General features: G+C 32.5%; 1 protein-coding gene across 1 annotated transcript; it reads right to left on the bottom strand.

Annotated features, from left to right (window-relative positions):
* Positions 1–5,986: 5,986 nt before the first annotated feature.
* LOC107901139 (uncharacterized) lies at positions 5,987–8,319 on the bottom strand. Its single transcript, XM_016827024.2, has 2 exons — positions 8,021–8,319; positions 5,987–6,861 (listed from the first exon to the last, which is right to left on the bottom strand). The coding sequence occupies exons 1-2, from the start codon at positions 8,315–8,317 to the stop codon at positions 6,319–6,321; spliced, it is 840 nt and encodes a 279-aa protein (XP_016682513.1). The 5' UTR covers positions 8,318–8,319; the 3' UTR covers positions 5,987–6,318.
* Between the last annotated feature and the right edge of the window lie 16,001 nt (positions 8,320–24,320).

Below are 24,320 nucleotides of genomic sequence, written 5' to 3'. Positions count from 1 at the left end.
CTAGAATTGCATTAACTCGATCTATGAATTCCCTTATTAGGTTTCACCCTAATCCGGCAAAATCTTGTCACCCTATCTCTAGGCGTGCAATCAACTCCGCTTAATTATGACAAATTTTGTGACAGCCCAAAATTGACCCTAGTCGGGAAGTGGTTTCGGGACCACAAAACCGAGTCTTATAAATAATTAAAGATTATATTCTGTGTTTATGATGTGCGTAAATGCTTGTGTGATAGTTCCATACTTTAATTTGGTTAGTGTATGTGGAATTTATTAGTAGGGACTTATGTGAGACAATTTAGAAATATGCTAGGCAAGTGTTCAAGTGGCCCATTAATATATGTGGGAAAGTGTTTGTCCTTGCATGTCAAATTAGCCAAATTAAAGCATAGTGGCTGGCCATGCTATGGGTGGAAACATGTCACCAACATGTTATGCTAGTGATGTATGCTAAGAAAAATAAAATAAAGAGCATGGTAATTAAACAATTAAAGGAAGGGTGATGAAAAAAAAAATGGTCTCATCCATACCCCCCTTGTTGCCGTGAGTTGAAGAAAGAAAACAAAAAAAAAATGTGTTCATTCTAGAACACCTTTGGCCGAATAGAAGAAAGAAAGGAAGGGGAAGAGCTTGAGAAAATCGGCTATGGTGGTTTGCTAGACTAAGGTATGTTTGATGTTGTTCTTGAGATGCATGCATGTTTTAGTAGTTGACTTGAGTTCTAAAAACCCATGGTTCAATTTTGTGGATTGATGATGATTTTGTGTTTTGCCATTGATGAGTGCTTGAGCTTTTTGATAGTTGTTGATGAAAAGTGAAAGATATGTTAAAGATTAATATGTTTTGTGTTGAAGTTTTTGGTGATTTTGAGTAGTTAGGGCTAAATTACAAAAATAAATTTTTGAAGGACTCAAAGGTGAAATAAATGAAATGTATGGACTTATATGGGTACTAGGAAGATTCGGCCCTTAAGGAGTGTGACCAAACTTCGTGTATTTTGTGTTTTGTGGAATAAAGACTAAATTGTGAAAGTGCGAAATATTAGGGGTAAAAATGTAATTTACCCATTTATGCGTTATTAGACTAAATTGAATGAAAATATGTTAAAATGAGATTTATTTGAATATGTTAAGATCAAGAAACCAAGGAATTGGATTTAGATCGGGGAAAATCGAAAGTAGTTGAGTAGTCGATCATTTAGTCGACGACATCCGAAGAAAGTTTATAAGCAATTAGATATTAAAATTTCGGAATAAATGTTAGTTATATATGCTGAAATGGAAATATGATAAATGTATATATAGCTGAATGTGATATGTGTGAATTATATGTTAAATTAAGGCTTGGCAAGCTAGCTATTAAGGTGAAATGCTAATGTTAGTATTTGATTTGGTAATAATCTGTTTGGAGACAGCAGCAGTAAGGTGATTTTGGAAAATCGCCATAATTTGTAGGAGTTGAATTAGAAGCTGAGTGAATTATGCCATTAAAGCTTGAAGAGTCTATTTTCTTACAAAAGAAACTATAAAAACAAAAGAGTTACCGATCTTGAGATATTTGAAGTATTGTGGGCTGAGTCAAAATGACTACTAGATTCCCTGTTCTGTTTTTAGAAAATCATTATAAATTGTACAAAAATGATTATAAGATAAAATTTATATGCTTAGACTCCTTAATGAGTCTAGTTTCAAATGAGATCAAATACAACACATTTTGAATTCTGTAAAATGAGAAATTTGATTCGTAGTGAAGAGTGGTCAGAATAGTCAAACAGTGAAACAGGGGAAACTTTAAGAAAAATCTGGTATTGATTGGCCAAGCCTAAAATTCTGAAAATTTTATGGATGGAAGATATACGAGTCTATATTCAGGGAAAATTAACGGCTAGTGATTTGGAGTTTTGTAGCTCCAGTTGTAAACAATTTAGCGACTACTGCTCAGGAAAACAGCTCGTAGTGAATATGTGATTTTGTTGTAAACATTAATGAAAATTTGCCAATGAGTTATTTATTGATTATTATAAAGCTTACTATAATCTATGTGTGTAAAAGTCAAATAAATATATATATTATTCTGAAAGTAATACTTGAATAGTCGATTAACGACTATTTTAAATTTTGTTGAACTTAAGCTCAAGAGCAAAAGGGAACTAGATCCGATAAAGGCAAAGAAAAGATCACTGAGTAGCCGAGTTGGAACCGTCTTACCCAACACAAGGTAAGTCATTAAGCATGTAGTTGGTATTATTTCAAATGGTCATAATGTTTATGTATTGATGCTGAATGGAATGAATAAATATACATATATATATATATGCATGTACGTATGTGATGATGAAATTGTTGAATGAAAAGAAAAGAGGTAAGATGTACTGAGTTGTTGATCTCGGCACTAAACATGCGGGTATAACCATTTATGACCATGAGATTGGCGCTAAGTGCGCGGGATTAAATTGTACAGCACTAAGTGTGCGATTTGACTATGTTGCACTAAGTGTGCGAAATGAATATGATGCACTAAGTGTGCGAATTGACCATGCGGCACTAAGTGTGCGAGTTTGACTATGTAGCACTAAGTGTGCGATTTGATTACGTAGCACTAAGTGTGCGAGTTGATTATATAGCACTGAGTGTGCGGACTCAATATACATTCGTGAATCATTATGGACACTATGTGTGCGACACTATTGAGTCGATCGCGGACAGCGGATCGGGTAAGTGTCTTGAGTACATGGCTAATAGGTGCTATGCTTATACTTGGTGTTGAGCTCGGTAAGTTTGAACCTATGTGACAAATATACTTGAAGTCACGTACATAAAATTTATCGTAGGACGGGTGAAAGGCCGTTTAGTCGTTTGATTGTAACGAAAATAAATTGATTTATGAAAATGCTTCAATGTCCTATTGATGAGTATATGGAAGGTGAATGCATGAATTGATATGAAACTGAATCGATAGGTTGGAGGAACTATGGTATGGTTCGGTATGGATGGAGTAAATTGTCTCGTTCTATTTTGTTTCCTCTTGTGATAATGTTATTGATGGATGGTAGTGCATTGCTTATGACTTACTGAGTTATAAACTCACTCGGTGTTTCCTTGTCACCCATTATAGGTTACTTGGACTCATCTATTTTTTTTGCGGGGTCAGGCCGTCATCGAAGTCATCACACCGGATAGCAAGTTTTGGTACTTTCTTCTTAGTTGGCTTAGAAGAACATTTTGGCATGTATAAGCTATTACGTTGTGTTTGAACTTTGGCATGTAAACTTTAAGCCATGCGAAAATGGCACGAATGTTCGATTGAGTTGGATCAAGGGTAGGCATAAAATGGACCTAGTTACTTTCGTAACAGATGCTGGCAGCAGCAGTGTCATGAGATTGAAAAATCACTAAAAATAGTAGGAGTGGAATTAATTGATGAATAAATTATGTAATCGAAGCTCGATGAGTCTGTTTTCATGAGGAAGTAACGAAAAGATCATATGGGCAGTATATTAAGAGATAATCAGATTTTTGTGGGACAGGGCCAGAACGGTTTCTGGATTCTCTGCTCCGACTTTGGAAATTCAATATAAATTAACCATAGATAATTAGGGGTCGTACCATATATGTACAGATTCCTCTCTGAGTTTAGTTTTCATAGAAACAAACGGCATCAGTATTGAAGCCCCGTGCAGGGAGATATCCAGGTCGTAATGGGCAAAGGTCAGTGTAGTCGACCCCTGCAACATGGGAGACTTTGACTAATAAACTGTACTAATTGGCCCAACCAAAAATTCTAGAAAAAAATACATAGATGGGCACATGAGTCTAGTTTCTGGGAAAAATTACGAAACTGATTTTCAAGTTACGAAACTCAAGATATGATTTTTAAAACGACTAGTACACAGATTGGGCAGTGTCTGGAAAATAAATTTTATAAGGGGTTAAAGTCAGTTAACACCTCGTGTTCGACTCCGGTGTCGGTTTCGGGTTCGGGGTGTTACAAATTTACTCTTAGACAGGGTCTATTCCTCCTCTGGATAAGAGCTTAACTTGAATCAATATCCTGGAATATCAAAATAAGAATTAAGAACACATAATTAGGAACAAGTCAAATATTTATCATACAATTCAGATAATAATAACAAGATCTGTCTTAGGTTTCATTCCCCTTAGGTATTTAGGGCTTTAGTTCATACTTATGAAAGAAAACATCTCAAAAGCATAAAGATAACAAAACATAAGAAAACCTAAAACTCCTGAAGGAACTTGAAGGGAAATCTCCAGTCTTGATGATGAATCCGGCTCTTGAGATGGATCAATCGGCTTTCTTTGAGTAATTCCTTGCTTCCTACTCTGCGTCCCCTTTCTAGGTGCCTCCTCAAGTGTTTAAATAGGATTTGGAATGCCTAAGAGCCCTTAAAATTGGCCTTTTTCGAATTGGACTAAACTTGGGTTCAGTAGGGACACGCCCGTGTGCGATTACTTAAGGCCGTGGTCAAGGTTGTTAAATGGGCACGGGCGTGTGATCCACCCGTGTAAGTCGTGCTTTGATCCTGGCAAATTGACACGACCATGTGACACGCCTGTGTGAGGAAGCCCAGGCCGTGTTGTTTTCCCATGTGGGTCCATTTTCTCCGTTTTCGGCCCGTTTCTATCTCTGTTTACTCTCCTATGTTCACTTAAGTATAAAACATGAAATTAAAGGATTAGGAGCATCGAATTCACCAAATCTAAGGAGAATTCATCCGTAAATGCACTAAGCATGGGATAAAAATATGTATAAATTACGGTTTATCAATACCATTCAAGTCAATCATATCAAACATAAACATTTACCAACATAACCAACATTTATTACCAAGTCATGCCATTACCTAAACATACATAATTCTATTCAAATCTTAGCCAACATCATCAACTTACTAAGTAATTTATATACTTACTAGTATTTCTACTTTCTTATAGATTTTGAATTTCGTGAACGTGTTGATCGGATCGGTGAGAAACTCACACCTACCGCCTCTCGTTTTGGTAGACTTTTAATGTTTTGATCTTGGTTACTTGTGGCATGTTCATAGGATAATTTGATTGTTAAGTGGTTATATATGTATACAGGATGTTTACTTTGAAAACTAAAGAATATGTTTTGATACTTTGGTTGTGAATAAACTTATATGTGCCTCTTGATTACCGAACATGTAAGGAGAGATTGGTTGCTATGCGTTGAATCAACAACTAGAACTAATTTATTAAAGGTCTCAAAGAGATCCTTGCGTCGATGATCAAATTCATGAATCAAACAATGATTTTAACTTTAGCTAAAGTTTCTTTTCGTTTCTTTTATTTTATTTTATAATCTCTTTTTACTATCTATTAAAAAATAAAATTATCAATGATTTCTGTAAATTCCTACTTACTACTATCTACTAATTTATAATTTTCAAATTTTTTTTATTTTTATAGGTGTCTTGACAGTCTAACAATGACAGGTTTTGTTTTTTCAATTCATTCTTGCACCGAATTACAATTTAGAAGTATAGGTAAGGAGTAACATTCCGCGTGGCAGTAATCACAATAAACCAAACATATGTAAAGTGGTGGGCTATTAAACTAGGTATGAATGAATGGCTCGTTATATTGAACCAAAAGTGATATTAGAGGTTTTAATTTAGGGAAAAAAATAATTTAGATGTCCATCCTAATAAATAAATTAAATATCAATTTATAAGTTAAAAGAAGATAAACCTTTGAAAGATTAAACATTGCGTGATTTTTAAAAAGAATTGCTAGCTTTTGAAGTTGTAATTAACAATTTTTTAATCCATATTATGATGTCTGTAGCTCTCGCTTTTGATGTTAGTCTACTGAATATTGACGTACTTTGAACAAAGTTCCTCGATGTTTATGTACATTAATGCAGGTGTATATAAATTTCAATTTTTTAATTATTTTACTTCAGATTTCATCACATACGAACAGGTGACCAAGGACTTCCCAAATAAAAAATAAAAAATGGCAGTGGTATAGGGTTAGGCAAAGATCACACAATCCATTCACTGATACAACATCACCTGTGGTAACATCTCAATACCTCCTATCCCAAGTCAATTTATCCAATTGGTATGCAGTTTATAAGGTATAAACAAGCTTACGGCTAATTTGGCTTTTTCTTTAGCAACTTACTTCCAGCACCAAACTGGCACTTGGTTGGTAGCATCACATTGCACTGGCTTCTTCTCATGTCCAGTATGGACAGTGCCTAAGCAGCAGCAGTGTAAGTTCATTTTTCTTTCTGTCAATGACGTCCATGTATTTTCTGGTAGTAGAAAAATCAAAACAGGAACCTAGACCAAGATCCCAAGAACGGAAAAACGGCAATCAACAACCTCAGCAGCAATGGTGTGTCTCTGACTCTGTCTCTCCCTACCCTGCTAAATTTATCCTCCTTTCGTTGCTTCGGTGCTCCATTTCCCTTTCGACTTGTTGCCCTTTTTTGGGTCTCTACTTGATCATCCAGTTGATCCCATCCTCCATACTTTGGGACTCTCTGACCACCCTTATCTTGTAAACCACCATCCGTATTCAACCATGAGCTGTAACTTTCCTTCTCTCCGCCAGTCTTATTTGGTTCTTGTTTTCCCTTGTTCGTTCTTGTGTTATTAGCAGCAGCTCTTGTAAATTGTTTCTTCTTGGTCTTGCGTCTGGGTGCAGATTTCCAACTCTCACTTGTCCTTCCAGAAACTTTATCGAACACAAGTGAAAGTGCTGACTGCCCTAGTGGAACTGCTAACGCCATGATAAAAGCATTTGGGCCAGTTCCAAGCAACAACGATATGGCAATGGCTGGTAGCATCCAGCCAAAAGCTCTAAATATCTGTAGGTAATAATCTTAAGGTAAGTATCTTAATATAGTCATCTGAAAGAAGTAAACCCGAAATCCACATCATATCACATCATCAAGAAAATGTGATATGTAAACAAACAAAACAAGCTACTTTACAATGAATTGAATAATATGCCTGTTACAACTAATTTGAAGATTTTAACTACTTCAAATACATTAGAAATTAAGGGATTTCTCATTATTGTTTCCATTGTTCTTTGTAAATGTGCCTCAAATACTTCTTTTTCCCTAAGGAACAAAAACAGCAGAGATTTTTTTTATGCTTATAGCTTAACTGGTTATAATAAACAGCCCTAAAATTCACTTCTAGATGACCATTGTTTGCAATATGATACTAGCAATGATGCAAAGAAAGAACTTTGTGTAGCATAAATTCACAGAAAACACCATTTAAAAGACAGTAAGCTTTTTCTTCAAATCACCTACATCCATTGCATGTATGCAGTCAGAGAATCGTGCTGCCCTCAAGGCATTGTCCTCAAGCTCTAAAGAGAGCCTAAATGCATGTTGAAGTAGTTGAAGAATGGGTTCTATGCCCATGAATCCTCTATGTGCTAGAGGTCATGGGTTCGAATCATGCCATGTGCTCACTTTTCAAAGACTATAATCTGATTCTTCAACGACTTCAAGAGGTGTCATAAGCTCTCCCTAGATCCAGGGACAAAACCTTGAAAGTGCATCGCGCTTCAGCACAACAGTACCCAAAGATAACAATACCTTACCACCATGATACTCTTACCATATGCCATAGAAATAAACAGTGATACACAATGCAAGAATATCCTCATATCCTCAAAAGAAAAATCCTTAGCAACTGAGAAAAACCCTATCCTGGCAGCTCCATTGTAAGATAACTTCTAATTATTGTAGAATCATCAGATGCATCAAATTGAATGTATGGCAAAGCAACTCCACCATCTTCTAACCAAGAATCATGCTTTCCGCAAAGCTAAACCCTCATTTCTCTCTAAATCAAATGTTTCCGAAATTCAAATCATTCTCCCAACAACAAAGTATTGACGCGATAAATTTATTTTTACTAGTAATGTTAATCTTCAACCAAAATTCAAACAATTTTATAAGCAACCCAGAAAAGCTTGATTACAAAAAATAAATAACTTTTGATTACCTTGAAAACCCAGAACTCATCATCCTCGTCGAATTCACAGACATCATCGTAATCATCATAATCAGACCACCAGTTCCTCTGCTTCGCGGCGCTGGTGAACTCGAACTCATCGTCATCCTCATCCTCGTCGGGATTTGGAGGATCGAATCTGAACCGTCCATTTGTGCGGTGAAAGCCAGTGGAATTGCAGCGTAGGATGTTGTTAGTAATTACTAAGGATTTGTTGAGTCTGAGAAGAGGTGATGAAGTGAGAGGTGGAGTTGGAAGCTCAAGGAAGAGGTGAAGCTGAGTTCCCATCGGTTTGGATAAATTCATTTATTTATTTATTTTTATAGGTTATTAATTATTGGTCAAATGCTGATATTAGTCCCTGCACAATGTGTATATTGTAGATTTAGTTCATGCAGCTTAATTTGATCAATTTTAATCCTATTATTTTTTTAAATTGTTCAAATTTAGTTAATGTACTTTACAAACTTTAAAGTTTCAATCTTAGTCTCAACTCTCAATGTAGCAGTTAAACCTATTTGGCTAAGTTCTAATATTAGTCTTATACTATTACTATGTTTGAAGTTTATATTTAATCCATGTTCTCCAATTAAATCATTCTTAATTCCTATACTTTGGAACTTTCAAATTTTAGTATTAATGCAAAAAATAAACTATAAATCCTTAGTTGGCCTTTTTGCAGGTAATATGTAAAAATAACAAGTTGATTTAACATTATACATGTGATAATATGTTTGTCATATAATACTTTAGAAATAGCAGTACTTAATGAATTTAATAGTTACTGTTTGGTTAGGACTAAAATTTTAAATTGTAATAAGTATATGTAGTAAATATGAAAAAAAAATTAAAGTATTGAGACTAAATCTATAATTTATAGATAATATAAGGACTAAAAATAGAATTTAACATTAATTATTATTGCCTATGAGATTTTTATCTACAATGTGTGTGTATATATGTGTATATATATATATAAGCATAATTTGTTTAAGCTGAAAAAAATTATGTTTTAGGATGCTTTGGGTTAGCCAAATCTTGTACTATGACTCATAATGGAAAATTTCAAAATAAGATTACATTATGGATGCGTTTGTCGAAGGTTAGATTATGTTTTGTAAGAAGATTAGAAGAATGTAACATTATAGGTGAAATGTGAGATTATCTAGAAGCATATTTTATTTAATTATTTTCTTATAGAATTTGGTTTTTAAATAAGTTTAGTTTCTTTAATATTTTTTTAGTCTCAATTTCCATAAAATTATGATAAATTATTACAATTCTTACTTTTTATTACAATTTACATATTAATAAGTAAATATATTGTATTGAAATGATTTATAAATCATAATTATAATAATTTATGAAAAGTGATTGAACACCAACCATAATGATAGTTATAACCATAATTAATATATTAATAAATAAATTATTAAATAAAATATAATGATTATAATTGTAATGTATGACATCTACTAACTTACTATTATTTTTTTTGTTTTAAATTAGTCTTAAATTTTATTTAAGAAAAAAACTAAATTGATTAAAATAATAAAAAAAACAAAGGATAAATTGGTTCAAAATTTAAGATTACGCCTGTAATCTAATATTACTTAAGCAATAAGTTGTAATGAGATTAATTTCTATATTATGGGATGGTCATATGTGAAATTACGGAATGACCAAAATGTTGAAATCCAAACACCATAATCTCATTCCGGAATGTCACATTTCGGCTTGTAATGTTATATTCAACAAACCAAACACCCCCATTTGGATTCTAAACATTTTGAACATTATGTAATTTTACATTCTCAAATAGTATCAAGATGTCATAATAAGGTGTAATTTCATTACAGTCCATTCCTTAATTTATCCTAGATTAAGGGCGTAATCTTATATTTTGGAGTAATTTGCACTTTGTTTATCATTATTATTATTATAGTTAATTTAGACCTTTTTCTCAAATGAAATTTAAGACTAATAAAAACAAAAATATCTGAAACAACATATGTCATACTTTCAAATTATAATTATTTATTTACTCTAATAATTTATTTATAAGTAATCAATTATGATTATGATTATAATTATAATTATGGTTGGTAATGCAATTATTTTTCATGAATTGTTATAATTATGATTTATAAATTAATTTTAATATTATATATATTGTAATAACAAAAAAATAATAATTGTATTAATTTTACATAATTTTATAAAAATTAAGACTAAAAAATATTAAAAGGGTGTTGGAAAGCTCTTGTGTTTTTTTTTCGATTTATTGGGTAAACCACAAAAATGATCATTAAATTATTGCATTCGTTCTATTTTCGTCACTGAACTATTAATTTTTTCGATTTAGTCATTAAAATTTTTGAAATCAAATATTTTGGCCACTCTCTTGTTAGTTGATGTTAGATAATTGACGAGAAGCTGATGTGGGTTTTTTATCCGTGTAACAACAAGTTTTTGCCCTCCAGTGTACACATTCTATTAATTTGAATCTAAATATAAAATATTCAACAATTTTTTAAAGTTTTTTTTAATTCTTATTTAACCTTAGTTGTCACATGCCAAAATTGAAAAGAAGAAAAAAGGGTTGAAATCGTTATTCTTAGTAAAAAAAGGCATTGCTAAGAGCACAAAGAAATTGATGCCTAAGTTGTGGACACTTCTTTAAACACTAAAGGAGAAAATAAAAAACACAAAAAACACAAGAAGATAATTATGTTGTTTGATTTCCCTACATCTACAGAGCCTAGCTTAGTAAGAAATATGCACTCTCTTCAACAATTACAAAGTGAACCTACTCAATCACACATACCATGACTATTTCCCCACCCTTGCACTTTGAAGATACAATACTCTCACCACTGTAAACACCCCTAGTGATCACAAGAAGTAAAACCACACTAGCAAGTTTTGCTTTAAAAACAACCCACCTACGAAAGTATTCTCTCAAGAACAAATTATGTGTCTAATAATCAATCCATTTTCCTATGTAAGTCTCTCAAATATATAGACATAATTTAGAGACTTTCTTACAATAGAAGATCCAATACAATCCCAATAAAATAGTAATTTCATCAATAGTAATAAAATATAATAATAACATACATGATAAATATGAACTCTTGGCAGCTCAACATCAAAACCACGATTCAATTTAAAGTCCAGAATTTAATGGATTCCTTTGAGGAATTTTGTTCTAAATCAATTACCAATATATGTATTTCCTAGCAACATAATATTCCATAACAGGTTTGATATTCACCAAATAATAAACATAGCCCAAATATAAGGTTTAATAAATTGCCAACACCTAAAAATTACCTCCACATAAATTTAGTAGGCTAGCATTAAATTTTCAGTTTCATGTTTTTCAACAATTATTATAAGTGATGATTTAGTGTAGTAGAAAAAGTTATTATTCATTTTGTATTATTTTAATAAACAATTCATAACACATTTTAATTGGTAATTTTTCACTATATATATTATTTAACTAAAAACCGCATGGAATCTATACGAAAATAAAAACTCATGGACCTTAACATTAATGAATGTAATTCTAAAAAAAAAAAATCATATTTTCAGACGTAATCCCAAAAGAAGCATATTTTACATAGTACTTATAGCTGAAGTTTTATTAAATAGTACTTATAGCTGAAGTTAACCAATAAAAAAATAGAAGAAGCAGCAAATTTAGATGAACTTATACTCTGATTTATGAGATAAATATATGAGAACATAATAATATGTATAAAAAGCCCAAACAAGTGAAAGAAAAAAACTACATCTGTTCCTCATCAGCAATATTCCATCCACCATCATCCAAATAATAGGACAACCCAACAAATCTTTTCGCTTAACCGGTTTGTAAAAGCAACATAATGCTTCAAGGGGTCAGATAAAGGGTTAAAAATGATTTTGAAAAAATATTTTTATGAAATTTTTAGATTTAAAATTAAATTGATAAATTTTGTAAATGTTGAGGGATAAATTTATTGATTTTTTTTAGAATTTGAACTAAAATGACAAATTGTGCAACCATTAGAGGGCTAAATTTATTATTAGACCTATAAAAAAAGCTCACATTAGTTTTTTTTTTGTCTCTCATCTAACAAAAACTAACAAGAGAGTGACCAAAATATTTGATTTTGAAAAGCTTAGTGACTAAATCGAAGAAATTAATTGATGTGGTCGTTGAGAGTAGCAAAGATATCCTATCCTTATAAAACAATGAAAATAATAGTATAAGGGAAGTATGATCAAATCCTCAGGGACTGGATTTGCAAAAGTTCCTGTTCCTTGAGATTCCGGATAGAGTCGTTCCCAAGAAAATCTGCGTACCTGGAAAAAAAACAGAATTAAAAGTTTGATTGAATTGAAATTGTGAAAATTAAAATTGAAATTGTAGAGATAAACAGAGTTGAGGAAAAAAAGTTCTTTTTTTACGAAGAGAATTCAGCCTCTGATTGTCTCGATTCGCCTTGGGTTCAATACTAGGCTTTTAGGTGATCCTTCTCAAACAGAATATGCTAGTTCTAGTGGAAGAGGACGCCTATGACCACCAGCTCCACTAAGATTTTAGACTTACTATTTAGAGGAACCTGACTCTAGCCAATCGTCACTTTTGTGGGACCGTCTTACACTAGATCATCACTTCTCAATGGCGAATGTCACGCCATTTTGTCTCTTGGGCTCAACAACCACTGACGCAGTAAGTTAATGAATCGACTATGCAACTTTCCCAAAACATACAAAGCGGCTATTCTTTGCACAAGTTGAAAAAATCACCTTTGAAGGGACACGGACGGAAGCGTCAGCCCCGTAATGCAGAGAAACGATAAATACTCGTTGAGAAGGCTAAGTGTAGATTCTAAGCCTCATGAACCCTTTTTGGGCAATTTCGACAACCTTTGGCTAGATAAATTTAGTGGCTCATGCTTTTTAAGGAAAAAAGAAATAAATGTAATGAAAATGGAATTTTTATTGAATAATATGAAAGGAACAAAGGTTAAGCTATTTGGGAGATAGAGTGTTTACAAAAAAAAGATGTGTCTAATTTGTGTCATTCCATCCCCTATTTACACTAGGAAATCTAGTCTATTCCTAATTAAATTCTAAAAGATAAATACAAATAATTAAAGATAATTAAAGATAATTAAAGATAAATAAAGATAAAAGCTAAAACTAAATTTAAATAATAATCTTTAACAATTATCCTAATATAATTAAAATTTAAATAGAGTCTTATGTTTATAAAATCTCTTATTTGCACTTTTACCCTCAAGTCTCCCATACTTTGCATTTTCGACACTACTTCTTTCCTACTTCGCATGTTGGCCCATTTTACCTTTAAATTCACACTTTTTCACCCAAAATTTTCTTTTGCATTCAATTTAGTCCCTACAAGATAAAAAAAATCATAAATAGCTCAAATTAGTAGGATCATACTCAAAATAAATATGTAATTAATACATAAAAATATGTCATTTTAGAGTATTATCATTAATAGTTGAGTGAACAAAATAGAATGAAGTCAATAATTTAGTGACCATTTATGTACTTTACCCAAAAATTCTATAACAAGGACAATTTAGTAAAATGTGCTTCTAAATAATCTTATATTCCATCAACCAAACACTCGAATATCACATTCCAACCAAATAAACCAAATAAGGTAATGTAATATACCGTCTGTAATATTACATTTCTGTAATCCTATTACAAAAGGTAATATTACATTACTTGAACCAAACACCCCCTTAGTGTTCATTTTATTACTAAATTGACATAATTTTTTTAAAATAAAACCATAATAATATATTGATTTCTTAATTTTATCATAATGTTGAATAAATAGTATTTAGTAACTATATAAATTTATGCAAAAACTATAAATGATTTTTATAGCAATTTATTAGTAGTACTTAATTAGTGGCTTTGTAACACCCCACACTCGACCCAATCGTCGAGTCCGAACACAAAACACCACATTCGTTTCCAAAGCAACTCAGAATAAATTTATTTATAATTAATAGGTTTTAGCATATAACCATAATAAATCTCATACATTTCAAATCATACATATGAACATACATAATAAAAGTTCCATGGTCCTACTTTTAGTATTTCAAGGTTATACGAGGCCAAATATGGAGTCAGCATTTGGATGCAAACTCAAATTATCAAAATTGAACAATGCGTCTTGAGACAGTGAAACTATATCTCGAGAATGCTTTCTTTGTTTCATATTTTTAGTTTCAATGTTTATTGTCTCGATTAAATTTTTGGACAAATTAATTTAATAAATTCGGTCTTGAAATTAAAGAAAAATAAAGTAGTTACAATTCTCCCATCCTTTAAAATATTTTGTGTCGAATATTTATTGGTAATTAAATGTGAGTATCATGCAAAGTTTGCTCCTTTCGGCTCCCAATTAGTTTCCTCGATGCTAAGACTTCTTTTTATTATACACTTACTACTGATACGTGGCTATTCATCAATTCTTTTTAATTAAGTAAAATTCCCAAGATTTCTTATTCTTATTCAGTCCTTCTTATAGTCCCTAAGGTCGCATTTAGTTTGACATCAACTTTAGCGCCACTAGTCAGTATTTGATTCGACACTATAGGGCTTCCAAGCTTATTACGCCACTCCCATAATTCCACATATTCAATATTACCACTACCACTAAGGTTATCTCGAACATCATATTAGTCCCCACGTAAGTTTCACAAGTTTCTCACTGTAATACACTTACTCCTATGTAGATTTTTCTTACGGCTCCTATTATCTCTCATGAAAGGGTTATTCTTTGGTCTTATTTCTTTTACTTAGTCACTACTATATTTATACTCATGCCTACCTCTACTTACTCCACTTAATTTCCTTATCAAGTTTCCTTGGCATTAAATATCACGATTAACTCTGCTTACCTTTATTACTTCCCATTTAATCATATTACTCTCGCAGTTATTCTCTTGGCCTACCTAAATAAGCTCATACTCTATTTAAGTTATCTCCTTTGACCACTGGTGGATGTCATACTCGTCTCTTTTGTAGTTAGTCGACCATTTATCAGAAGTTACCCCAATCCTCTTCTCTGATCCATTCATAGACATTTGGTGATACCTCATATCTTACATTTCATCCCACATTACGCTATTAATAGTGTTCAAATCTCAATTGCTTACTTACGAAGATTTTCAAGTCCGTGGCTTTATCTTACTTGATTAGGCCAAAACTACGTAATAATGTATACTTGCATATATCTTCATTTATCTATGTTGAGCACATCATAAAATTTGTGACTTGGGCTACGCATTATCTGTTGGAAAAAGTTCGGTTTGAAAATGATTTTCTTACATAGCGGAAAATTAAAATTTTGAAAACCCTTTATTGAAATCGTACTTGAGTTTTGGCTAGACGGGTCCTTGTCATTCCCAACTTTCAACCGAATGGTCTTTTCCACTATTTTTGTACCACGAGCTGTTTTGAGTGTGGGCTTGAACGATTCGAATCAAATACAAAACCGAAAATATTTTTTTACTTTCAGTGTGAAAGCAAAACTTCTCTCAATAGAAACCAACTTAATTGTTATTCCGAAAAATAGAATTAAAACTTAGAGAATAAATTCTCACTATTTTTGGGCAGAACCCTATCAGTTCTATCTATTTATAGGGGAAGAGGTAAAACCTTATTGAATTGTAAAAGTTTATTTCAATAGGTGGGGTGCTAATCTTAATTAAACAAACTAGGGTTTGTCATCCCTTATTTTAAACATGAGGGGCTTTTAGGCCTCTCCCATATCAGGTCCAATTACAAGTGTTTCATGGACTTTTAACCCAGTACTTTATAATTTGACCCAACCCGATATTTGTTTTTCTATTTCCCAAAATAAACACCTTAAATAAATTTCTCAACCCAATTCTAATTCCGTTAAAATCATGACGACTTTTCCATAAAAAAATCTATAAGAAAATATATTTAATATTTCTATATTCAATGGATTCACCATGACCAATAAATTTATTTCCATTTTCGAACTTCAATTATTTGAAAAATTATAAATTCATTTTTAGGTCATTTTCATATTCATTTAGAAAAAACCACATTCATTTCCAAATGTTTCTCATTTATCTAACTTTACCATTTCCATCCATTTTTGTTCCTTTAATTCAACATGCAATTCATTTTTGGTTTCAAATAATTTATAATTAAGTTTCAGCTTTTCACCTATTAATTATAAACTCATTTAGTCACTAAGTTATTTCACTGTAGTACTGTGACTAAGCTCTCCCTAATGACATACCATTACGAAAGCAACTCGATTAGTGCTCATTCAATGACCTTGCCATAAGTGTGTTACCCTCATAGGATATCTTTAATCTCTTTGAGATAAATTTGTTCTCCCAATATGATCCTATTTTATCTCATGGTAACCATTACATCTTCCTTTATTAAAATTCAATTACTATCAAATAGTAATCAAGTTATTTATCATAAAACCAAACGACCCGTGGCCACATTTACTTTTGATCAATCATGTAATGCCAATGAGAGGATATCATTTACCCATATCTCGAGCTATGAATTCCACTATTGTTAATGACACTACATACTGTAGAAGTTGTATACCCAACACACCAACTTTTGGTTCCTTATCTATTTGAACTTAGGCTTTTACTTACATTAAAGTATACAATCATGCATACATAGCCTGTCATCCACTCAGGATTCAGGTATACCATAATTTGAACTTCAAAAGTGAATAAATCCATAAAAAAATTATGATCTACTTTTTTCAGGTCTAGTCTAATATACAGTCAGTCCAGTCAGTCATATCTATGTCTCTATCTTTTGAAAATCATCCATTCTGATGCCTAAGATAAGGCATCTCCCCGATTGGACTTGATAGATGACATATAAGTCTTTCAATCGATTTGCTCATTTTCGATTAGACTAAGGACATGTTTAGGTTCATTTACTAATATAAGTTGTCTTTCCATATTACAATCCGACCATGTAATACCACTTAGTATTAGTTTAAACATTAGACAACCAGTGAGCTAATATTTGCTTTTATCTTACTTTGCATGCAAAAACCACATGAGGACATTAAACAAAGGACATTAATGTAATTCATGAATGATTTTATTAACCAATCTATTCGAAAAAAATTACAAGCTTACATACTTCTTCCAAATAAATTATGTAATCCATACCTACTTTTCCTTGAATATCTTTTTTAGTTTATACTTATGGCCTTTTTTCAAAGGTACAAGACTAAATTTTCCTATTGATAGCATTCATTAAGTTCTATACATACTCGCTCGAAGTTATCATGGATCTTATGGCATAGCATCTATAGTGTTTTCATTAAGAAATCACTACTTTTTACCATTATTGACTCGTGTTTTCTAGTTCTTAGCCATTGTCTACTCCTCGCCTAAATTCTTATACTTTCCCTTTTATGATCAAAACTATTCTTAGAATTTGCCATAACCCAATTAGATTGCCTAGATATCCTTTCACATTTGTCTCTACAATCCCTTTCATGGATAGGGTTAAATTTCTGAACATGTCAAGCTTAATGAAAGTTTTAGAAGAATTCCCAGATCCTTATCTAGTTTGGACTGGAGTGACGTCTCTTGCTCCTTCCTCTTAGGTCATTCTAAATTTATAGTGCCAATTGAGCCTCGAGTAACCATTACAGATATGAGTTCATCTCCTTTAAACATCCACGACCTTGCGGTCAACTCAACCTTAAGGCAATACATTACCTATTCTTATTCATACATTTCGTTATTCATAATTTTTTTTGCCACATACGCACTAAGAATTCGTATTTTGTATATAACCAAGACTCTTAATGATTCACAAATCAATCATATACAACAAGTTGAATCTCGAAGTGTGTATATACAAAATCTGTAACAACCCATTTTTGAGTCAAATCGAAATATTGGTTTTGGGACCACAAATCCGATATTAAAATATTTATTTTATTATTTTATTAAAGTTTACAGTATGATAGAATTATTATGTGAAAGTTTCATAAAGAAATTTTACTGTTTGAATACTTAATTCGGTAAAAAGGACTAAATCGTATAAATTGTAAAATGCATGTTCTATTAGTTAAAAGTATTAAATAGCTATGAATCATTAAAGTAGACGTCCTTATGTTGTAATTAGACCATAATTAAATTGAATGGACATTAATGGGCATAATATCATGATATCTGGTGGTTTTTAATTAAGGTTATTAATGTAATTTGGTATTAAATGGTTAATTAAATTATAAAAAAACAAAATATCACTATAACACCCCTTACCCGTATCTGAGGCCGGAACAGGGTACGAGGTATTACTAGACATAATCGTAAACAAACATGCAAAACTGAGCCATAAAATTTCATTTTCTTTTAAAAATATTCATAAATATGCATGAAGTCCCTTAAACGGGCTTACGAGGCCCTAAATGTACTTTGAGAGTGGTTAGGGACTAAACTGGGTACTTTAGAAAGATTCAGGGAAAACTTAGGAAAATTTTCCAAGAAGCAGAGTCACATGCCCATGTGGGGCACAGGGACACGCCCATGTCCTCAGGCCGTGTAACTCTCTGACTATGATGTCAGCAAACAAAATTTAACCACACGGGCAAGCCACACACCCGTGTGCTAGGCCGTGTCATCCATACGGCTGAGACACATGGCCGTGTCTCTACCCGTGTGGCTAACACTTAGGCTATTTTCCAAGCCTCTTGTTACCATTAATTCCCCACATCTTTACACACATCAAATTTATACATCATAGCATCATTTTTAACAATCAACCATAACATATTACCCAATAATTAATCTCTACTTATTCAACGAATGTCCATGTTCAATCATTATCAACTTAATGCCAATTTACGCATTTATTTCATAGCCATGACCACCCCGAATGGTCCTAAAGCATTCATCATGTACATGTGTCATACATTACCCATTCATAGCAGACAAACATAATCAGATCACAAAGCATAAGCACACCGCATGGATAATTTGGCTTACAAGCCACAATCATTATAAGCCACCTCTCATGGCTATGTACAATAAATCATTACAAGCCAATACATTTGGCTATTCATAACAACATCTATCATAAAAACTAAGTCTCTATACATGCCACTCACTTGAAAACGCTTAACATATATATATGTTAGCTTCCCTAAGTTGATGACTTGATAGTGTGACGCTGCATCCGATGATCTCCAACCCTGAGCTAACCTGTCATTACTAAAGAAATGAAAAGGAGGGAGTAAGCTTTATGCATAGTAAGTCCATATGAAAATAATAAGCAACATGCTAACATGTTTCTTAAGATAATACAACCATAATTGCACTTATATTTACATTTTGGTCATACTATCTTCTTGAGTCATAGTTACCAAATTATTTATATCTAGAACTACGGAGATCCAAATTAAGATCCACTAATTTTCCCTAAAACTAGACTCACATATTTTCTTACCATAAAATTTTCATAATTTTTGGTCTAGCCAATAAGTACAGTTTATTATTCAAAGTCTCCCCTGTTTTGCTATTTGTAAGTTCCAACATCTCTTCACTACAAATTAATCATCTCATAGTACGGGACTTGGATGATGCTCCCATCAATTTCCTTTGAAAATAGACTCATTAATAATTTTAAGCATATAAATTCCAGCCCATAATTATTTTTTTACAACTTCTAGTGATTTTCCCAAGTCAGAACAGGGGAATCAGAATTCATTCTGACTCTGTCTCACAAAATTTCAAATATCTCATAGTATGGAATTCTTTTTCTTACACTGTTTCCATGTCTTATTCAGCCTCTAATTCGACTTCCACCATTTTTGGTGATTTTTCAAAGTCCCACAATGACTGCTGTCCAAAACTGCTTTAATGCAATATAATGAAACTACCAGAAGTTCCTTTTCAACTCATCATGAACTCACCATACATGATTCCATGTTCAGTTTTACAATGTAAGCTAGCATGGTATTGCAACAAAATGTATAATCATAATTCATACATCTTAGCTCACTAAGGTTCCGACATTTCGAGGTCTCAATAAGCATAAGCTTAGTGTACATACCTGTACCATACATTCTTAATCATATCATTCCACCTTTTATCCCAAAAATCTTAAATTACCCGTTGAACCTCTCGGAATACTAAAGGATGCTCGGGACTATCATACACCAATTTGAATACCAAAGCCATGTCCCATACATGGTCTTACATGGATCCACATATCGTTGCCATATCCCAGATATGGTCTTATACAAGGTCTCATGTCAGTGCTGTGCCATGTCCCAAACATGGTTTTATACTAGCACATATATCATCGTCGATGCTATGTCCCAGACATAGTCTTACACAGGCACAAATATCATTAATCATAGTGTCATGATATCCAAGTCCTAAGTATTCCTTCGGCTACCCAGGGCTTCCGAGATACAAAGATATCGCCAAACTTTCGTTGAATCAATACAAGCCAATTTCATTAGGTCATACAGACATGTATCATACAATGTCAAATATTAAACACATAATGATCACAGTATTATTGAATTACTTACACACAACTTACTTGTCGAAATCTCGTTGGGTACAACCGTGTAGCAATTCACACAACTCATGTAATAGTAATTTAACATACATCACATTTTCTACATCATATTCATCATCCATAAATTCTTCTAATATATTAAATATACATTTTATGCCATAATAATAGATAATTACAATTCAAGCATGATATTGCATTATTATTACCATATGAACTTACCTCGAATCCAAGCACGACTAATTATTCCATTTTAGTCCATAATCTTGTACCTTCCCGTTTTAAGCCTGAATCTTGTTTTCCTTGATCTAAAATATCACATTTAGCTTAATTATTAGTCACATTATTCATTGTGACCCAAAAATCATATTATGGAAAAATTACATTTTTGCCCCTAAACTTTGTCATATTTATACTTTTTCCCCTAAGATCGTAATATGATTTTTATTCAATTTCCTTGCATTTTAAGCCTAGCCAAATCATTTTCATAGCTATAGCAGCCTCTAATTTCCACTAAATCACCCTTTTATGACCAATTTTACAACTTTTACAAAACGGTCCTTTCGTACGTTTTCACCGAAAATCACATAGTAAAAGTCATTCCTCTAACCATAAACATGCATAATCTACTATTAAACCTCAAAATACCAGCATGTCACTCATGGTTAAATTTTTAAACATAAACCCTAGCTCAAAATAATGGTAGAAATAGGTAAATGAAGTTACCGGGACTTCAAAAGCGTAAAGAACATTAAAAACGAGGCTCAAGATCACTTACAAATGAGATTGGAAGCTTGAACCAGACCCTAGCCATGGCTTTCATGGTATTTTCGGGTGGATGAAGAAGATGGGCGTGAATTTGGCTTATTTTCCCTTTTTATTATTTTAATTATCAAAAGACCAAAATGCCCGTAACTTAAAAAATATTCTATTTCACCCATTTCATGTCTATTTTTGTCCATAATTAACCAATAGTCTAATTACTACTTAAGGACGTCCATTTTAAAATTTCATAATAATTTGACAACTCTAACATTTAGAACTCAACCTTTGAACTTTTTACAGTTTAGTCCTTTTGACCAAATTGAGTGCCCAAATGTCGAAATTTTTGAACGAAATTTTCACGAAATCATCCCGTGAAATTTTAGACCATAAAAATATATTAAAATAAACTTTCTTACATCAGATTTGTGGTCCCAAAATCACTGTTTTGACTAGGCCCTAATTTGGGATGTTACAATCACTTTGTTTTTTCTTCATCCAGTCGAATTTAGGAAACAAAAACACCATTAAAGGAGTTTTAAAGGTTTGACCATCAATATTTAAGCATGTAAGTCTATTTTTCTCAGTTTTTAATGATTTTTACGTTTTTAAGATCGTTGCTTCGTATTCTAGCTAGCCCATACCTTAGATTTTGAAACTGTTAAAAATTTATCATGTTGCCAATGTTGAATGCTTGAGTAAATTGATGGTTGATGATGGATTTTGAATGATTTTTGATAGTTAAACTAGTTTTGTAAAGTAATTTTTGACAAAAATATAAAATAGGGATTAAATTGTGAAAATGTAAAATGTGGTAGTTAAATGTGTGAAATAATGAAATATATGGGCTTTTAGGAGTCCCTATGAAATTTAGCTAGGCATGGGTTGGTACTAAATTGCATGAATCTGCAATTTTATGTGATAAGGACTAAATTGTAAAAATACAAAAAGTATAGAGGCAAATGTGTAAATTTCCAAAATATGAATTATGGGATTAATTGAATAGATTGAATACTGAATGTATTGAATTTGATAATATATAGATCAAGATAAGCCGAGATCAAATTTAGACCGGGGAAAAGGAAAAGTAGACGAGTAATCGATAGTTTCCATCCCAGCAACTTGAGGTAAGTTTGTATAATTAGAATCAAACTTTTAAATACCTATGTATAATTAGAATCAAACTTTTAAATACTTGTGTTTATTTAAAATGTATGTATATAATTGAGAAATTGATATAATTGTATTATGAGTGCCTAATTGATATAGACTAATGGTTACCGAGCCCTATTTGAATTGTATGAATTCTTAGAATAAAAGTGAAATGTCACTAGGGTTACCGATTTGGTTGAGCTCATGCATTTGTTGTGGACTCACCACAACTCGTATGAGCTTACCGATGTTTCAGCTCATCAGAGCTTACTGTTTCAGCTCAATAGAGCTTACTGTCCATCAGCTCATAAGGAGCTTATCGATCATGGCTCGAAAGATCGAAAATGATAATGAATTGATAGATTACTGATGTATGTCACTAGGGTTACCGATTTGGTTGAGCTCCTGCATTTGTTGTGGACTCACTATAGCTCGTATGAGCTTACCGATGTTTCAGCTCATCAGAGCTTACTGTTCAGCTCAATAGAGCTTACTGTCCATCAGCTCATGAGGAGCTTACCAATCATGGCTCGAAAGATCTAAAATGATAATAAATTGACAGATTACTGATGTATATCACCCGAGTATCCTTCGATGTCCTAATGGGTTCAACGGGCATAAATACTGCTTATATGGATGAGCTATTGTTTGCAAATGAACTATTGTTTAAATAATGGAGAAAGAAATGTTACCAATGTTGTATATGATATATGATTTTGGTATAATGCAATGTATTAAGTATTGAATTGATATAATAGATGGTTACATGTACATTATGGCTAACTTGTTGATGAATGTTTGTGTTTAGGCATTTGGAAATTGAATTGGGTACATCTTATTTATTGCCTTAATATGCATAAATGGTAAGTTTAATTCTAAAATTACATGGGCTTACTAAGCTATAAAGCTTACTCTGTTTCTTTTTCTATGTTTTATAGAGGTTAGTTAGCTCGCTCGTTTTAGACAAGTCGGAGTTTCACAACACACTATCCAATTGCTGATTGGTACTTTTGAACTTATGGATAATTGTAAATATGACATGTATAGGCTAGTTTTAATGATGATAATTATGGTTACTTGAGATTATGGATTTGGTACTTTTTGTATATAAGTTAAGCCATGTGATTTGGCTTATTTTGGTATCATCTTTTGGTTTTGTATAAGTGTTCAATTATGATATATGTTTTGGCAAGAAATAGATGAAATGAAAATGTGCAAATGATGTTTTGATATGCAGTTGACATATGAATGGATAATGCATGATATTAAGTAGGTGATTGAGTACTAAATTGAATTGGTATATTATATGTATGAAATGTTATGGAATGGTTGCCAATTGGGTTATGAAATGTGACCATTTATATTTGTGTATGCTTATGAAAATAGGGTGGCAAAATGGCTTTGCAAATAGCCTATTTTTGTCCACACGGGCGTGTATCTCAGTCGTGTGTGACATACGGTCATGTTATATGACCGTGTGTCCCTTGATGTTGAAATTAAATTGAAGTCAGTATGCTCCACACGGCCTCAAACACGGGCGTGTGACCGGCCGTGTGGTACAAGTCAGTATACCCCCTAAGTGGCATACGGCTTAGCACACGGGCATGTGACTTGGCTGTGTTGCATAAGTTAGTATACCTTACAGGTTTGGCACGGCCTAGTACACGGGCGTGTGTGGCCATTTCGAAGGGCACGCGGGCTAGACTCACGGGCGTGTGGTTGGCCGTGTGACCCAAGTTAGTATACTCTCCAGTTTTCACATGGCCTG

Source organism: Gossypium hirsutum, chromosome A11 (assembly GCF_007990345.1).
Source record: "Gossypium hirsutum isolate 1008001.06 chromosome A11, Gossypium_hirsutum_v2.1, whole genome shotgun sequence".
Lineage (NCBI taxonomy): Eukaryota > Viridiplantae > Streptophyta > Magnoliopsida > Malvales > Malvaceae > Gossypium > Gossypium hirsutum.
The sequence above is the reverse complement of the archived record's forward strand: the minus strand, read 5'-3'. Positions and strand labels throughout refer to the sequence as shown.